This window comes from Penaeus monodon, chromosome 9 (assembly GCF_015228065.2).
Source record: "Penaeus monodon isolate SGIC_2016 chromosome 9, NSTDA_Pmon_1, whole genome shotgun sequence".
In the NCBI taxonomy this organism is placed as follows: Eukaryota; Metazoa; Arthropoda; class Malacostraca; order Decapoda; family Penaeidae; genus Penaeus; species Penaeus monodon.
The window spans coordinates 7,513,572-7,519,227 of NC_051394.1; the positions used below are offsets into that span (position 1 = coordinate 7,513,572).

Below are 5,656 nucleotides of genomic sequence, written 5' to 3' on the forward strand. Positions count from 1 at the left end.
ACACACACACACACACACACACACGCAAAACATATATTACACACACGTGTATGAGTACACACCACACACACACCCACACACACACACACACACACACACACACACACACACACACAATAAATATTATTATATAATATTATATATATAGATATATATATATATATTATATATATGTATTATATATGAGTAATCATAAATCATATTAATTATGTATATTACCTAAATCAGTGTTTATCCCTATGCACCTAATTCCCCCTTTTTCTCCCACTACATCCCCCACCACCCTATCATCACTTACGCGCCAGAGCACTCACACTCCCTGGCATCCTCTAGCTCCGCGCGTGAGACATACCACTAAAACCCTTCCCGCCTTTCTACACGCTACAGCCGCCACACACCGGCACATAATTTCGAAGTCAATTCTGACTTGTCTATCGAATTTATTCTCTAGATACTTTGTGGATGACAATTGCTATGTGAAGACAAAACGCAGTAGTTTGCCTAAAGATGCTCTTTTGCTGCGTGTTCTTCAGAACGCTTAGCACGTGACGGCACTTACCACAGCACCGCAGAGACGGACACACGACACTTACGTCTCATCGTATTCACTTCCTCATCAGCTCTTGTGATACAATCGCTCAGTGACGAAAACGACTATCATAAGATCAACCTGCTCACTGTACACGTACCGACACACTCACACCCGACTACAACACACACTCACTCACTCACTATTCACTCACTCACTCACTCACTCACTCAACCACTCAAACACACACAACTCCATACTCACATACATTCAGTGCATAAGTCACGTGGCATTCACTCGTCACTTAAACACACCACTCAACTACTCACTCATCTTTCATCACTCACGCACACATCAACACCACACACACATACTGCACATCATGTCATTTGCTTACACATCAAGGCTTTATACTATTAATATCCTTAAGTTAACGCAACAGCACTTTTATTTTACAATAAACAATAAAATTCGCAGCATGAATTATACTAACTGGTAAGGAAAATTGTTCATTGAATATCTAAGTTAAAAGAGAAAGTTTTTAATACGTATTGAAAATGGACTATAAAACTAATTAATGATCACATGGCAAATGATTAAACAATGAGAAGGTTAGATATTTCAGCGCAGCATTGTAATAAATTAAAGAACATAATAATATACAATGAATTTAATGATATGACAAGATGAGTAAGTTAATTTCAGTCTGTACAAATGTAATAAAGAAACATCATATATAATGATAATGATAATGATAATGATATATATATAATAAGTTATATGTAACAATAAGATATAATGATAATATATATAAATATATATAATTATAATATAATATATATATATATATATATATATATATATATATATAGTATAATATATATATATAATATATATAATTATATACTATATATATATATATATATATATATATATATATATAGTATATATATATATATATTATATTATATATTATATATATATATCATATATATATATATATAATATCTATCTATACTATATATATAATATATTATATCTATATATATATATATATATGTATTATATATATTATATATATATATTCATATATATTCATATATATTGTGTCTTGCACAGAGACGTTCGACATATAAGTACATCCATCTATCCATCCACCCATACATACATGCACATACACTATGCATATAGCATTACAACAACCTTTTTCATCTCACTACAGAGATTTAGACTTTTCCATGTTCAAGCCGATATACCGTCTGACTACCGGTATATGTGATGTCCTGGCAGGGAGAGTGTGTTTTATATAGTCACACGGCAAGAGGTGCATTTGACCGGTTTCAGTTATAATGATTACGTTCGGTGAAAATAACTGACAATCATGATGATAATTATAATGATGATAACATTGAAACAAAAACAAAAACGGTAACAAAAACCGACAACTTAGTAAATAAATGAGTAAATTAAAAAGATGGATAAAGGAGACGCACGGTAAAACTTCATTAGAAATTTAATGAGAAATACTATGCTAAATATTACTACTTTCAGTACGTGGTGCACATCAAAACCCTAGAGCTGAGCTAATTGGGGTGCAAAGCATGTCGTTGAGTGAGAGTGCAATTTGTTAATCTCATTCTCATATCTTCGAGAAAGCTTACACTCTCGCGCTCTACATTATAAAAGTATATCCATTCATCCACCCATTCATGCACACATACCTAAACATACAGTATCACAACAGCCTTTACTCTTCCAGTTCATGTTCAGGAGAAAAACAGCTGATCTACAGTCCAACTAATGGTATGGGTATGTCCTGGCAGGGAAAATGATTTATTCGGGAATTATTTAAAAAAAAGAAAAACCCTCTAGCATCCTGAAAACGAGATAGCAAGTTTGCTAACCACGCCAAGGTATACATTCATAGGTAGGTAGATCACCCGCACACAAGGGGAGAGGGCACTATATATCCTTAATTGAAGGAATTAATAAATGCATACATAAACTCCCATTTTCTCTCATTATCTATCACACAAACACATGCACATGTGCGTGAGTATATAAGTTTACAGGTAACCCCTCTTTACTATGTAGAAACATCCATAGTTTAAGAAGCTTAATTATATAAATTTTCTTCCGTGTTACTAGCGTAAAACTTTTCCATACATCCATTCATGTAACTAACATCTAAAACCTCTTTTTCATTTCAGTTTTATCTAATAAAGGACACATTTCTATTCTGCATTTTTTTCGGGGAGGGGAGGGGGGGAGCTTACAGCATATACAAATTCAAATGGATGTATGAAAGATGTAACGTCATACCAGTGCTCTAGTACAGTGCAACTGACGATGCAGTAAATAGGTCATTCCAATTTGAATACCTTACTTTGTATCAAACACACTACCTAATTGGGGTTTACGGGTCTCTTTCCCTATTACATAATTCTTTCCTAAGGTAAACATGGAAGACGCATAGCCATGCAACATATGAGGTGAAGGGTAAGGCAACTCCATTCAAGGTCAGCTTTTCCCTCGGTATATAAGAGTCTCAGCGTCACAAGCAGATCAGTTCACTACTACTCTGAGCACCATGAAGTTTGTGAGTGAACCTCCTGTATGGTTTTGTGAAGTTGTGCTTATGCCTGCGGTACTCTGACCACAAGTATAATAGTCACACACTAAAAATTACCATTAACACACACACAAACATGAATATATAAATATATATATATATATATATATATATATATATATATATATATATATATATATATATATATATATAGGTTGATAGATAGATATACATATATATACATAGAGAGAAAAAAGGAAGAGAAAGAGAGGGAGAGATGTGTTTAGTAACTTAATGCAAACTGCGGCAATATAAAAAGAAGTACAAATACCACGCCATGCTCTCTGTCTTTCCACAGGCGATTCTCATCGCCCTCACTGCTGTGGCCGCCGCGGCCCCTCAGAATGGCTACTCTCTTCCGGAACCCTCCACAAGGGGCGTACTTGAGGTAGTTGAGGTCGTGCCCATCCTGAGGGACAACCGAGTCCAAGAGGACGACGGCAGGTACAACTTCGACATCGAGACCGGCGACGGAATCACCGCCTCGGAGTCCGGCTCACCTGACGGTCCTGAGGGCGCCATCGTTTCCTCTGGAAAGTACTCGTGAGTATTTAACTTTAGCAGGTGTGTGTATGTGAACATGTGTATCCGCATCATGAGTGCATATTTTTTCTGTAACCATTATTATGATCACACTTATTATCCAAGTCATAGATACTGTTTTGATTATTAGGAGTAGCAAAAAAATGGTTAATATAATGGTTAATGTTACTTTTATAAATTTCTCCATTAATAATCTTGTCATTACTATGCCTATTGCCATGCATCATTATCAATAACGGCATGTAAGACCCATACTGTTATAAGAAGCATTTATGCCAAAATTAATGTTTACGTATTCCGATTCAGGTTGTAAAATATCGTTGATTCGGGTAATAACGATAGTTAAAACTACTGTCAGTCACTTGATGGTGACATCATAGAATTAAAATTATCCTTCGCTACCATTCATGAAGTTTTCTTTTCCAGGTACACTGCTCCCGACGGTAGCCTGATCGAGGTCACATACGTCGCCAACGAGGACGGCTTCCAGCCCGAGGGAGACCACCTGCCAGTGGCTCCCGAATTCCCTCATGAGATTCCCGAGTTCGTGCTCAGGCAGATCGAAAAGGCAGCTGAGGAAGACGCTCTTGCCGCGGCGGAGACCAGAGACGCCGGACCCTCCCAGCTGTACCAGAGGCCGCAGTAGACGTCTTCAAAAAGGAAAGAAGCGCCATGTACAGAACCGATTCCTCCCATGTGTAAATAACTTATTCGCAGAATGAATGACATGTGATTGAACAGCTTATTTATAATAAATAATGCACACTTTTTTGTTGTATTTTCTATTCATCTTATTTTCTATTCTACTTCATAAAGGTTGTATCTGTAAATATATTGAGCCTATTTCTTTGAATCATAAGACATGTATATATACACACACGCGTGTGTATACACACACACACACACACACACACACACACACACACACACACACACACACACACACACACAATATATATATATATATATATATAATATATATATATATATATATATACTATATATTATATATATATACGAATGCTAAAACACTGCCGTGTTGATACAATGGTAAAAAAAAACACAATGCGCTAACTTGCTTTATTAAAAATGATACAACAGTTTCAAAATTCTAGATTTCATCTTCAGATTTCATGAGGAAATTTCGAAACTGTAGTCTCATTTTTTATGAATCTAGTGTGTGTAGTGTGGGTTTTTCTACCATATATATATACATATATATACATATATATATATATATATATATATATATATATATATATATATATACGAATGGTAAAACACGACCGCGTTGATACAAAGGTAGGAAAAAAACACAAACTTGATTTATTAAAAATGAGGCAACAGTTTCGAAATTCTGGATTTCATATTCAGGTCTGAAACGCAGGTTGTTGGCAGTTTCTCTGATCTCTGGTAGTGATTTCTTTTCTTTTTACCTGAAATAGGAAGATTATTACTACTTGATTTATTGTTATTGCATCTGAAACTTCTGAGACACTGGCCTGAAAGTCTGATCTCTTTATTAGAATTTATATTCAAAGTGAACATATATATATATATATATATATATATATATATATATATATATATATTCACTTTTAAATATATATATATATATATTATATATATATATATAATATATATATTATATATATATATATATATATATATATTATATATATATATATATATATATATATATATATACTATATATTTATATATATGAGTTGTGTTATTGTGTGTGAATGTGTGTGTGTATGATATATATATATAAATTATATAAATGTATTATAATAAAAAAAACATAACATATATTTTATATATTTATATATATATATATCTATATATGTATATATATATTATATATATATATATATATATCTATATATATATATAATATATATTTATATATATATTATATCTATATATATATAATATATATATATATATA

The 5,656-nt window shown here is 33.0% G+C and overlaps 1 protein-coding gene across 1 annotated transcript; it reads left to right on the forward strand.

Moving 5' to 3' along the window:
• The first annotated feature begins 3,042 nt into the window (after positions 1-3,042).
• LOC119576881 (cuticle protein CP14.6-like) lies at positions 3,043-4,476 on the forward strand. Its single transcript, XM_037924530.1, has 3 exons — positions 3,043-3,128; positions 3,460-3,704; positions 4,131-4,476. Exons 1-3 carry the CDS (start codon positions 3,120-3,122, stop codon positions 4,348-4,350), a joined length of 474 nt encoding a protein of 157 aa, XP_037780458.1. The 5' UTR covers positions 3,043-3,119; the 3' UTR covers positions 4,351-4,476.
• The last annotated feature ends 1,180 nt before the right edge of the window (positions 4,477-5,656 follow it).

Excerpts from the sequence above, each read along its gene's own strand:
- LOC119576881 (XM_037924530.1), top strand. Across the intron at positions 3,705-4,130 it reads GTTTCCTCTGGAAAGTACTC|GTACACTGCTCCCGACGGTA; the intron begins GTGAGTATTTAA and ends TTTCTTTTCCAG.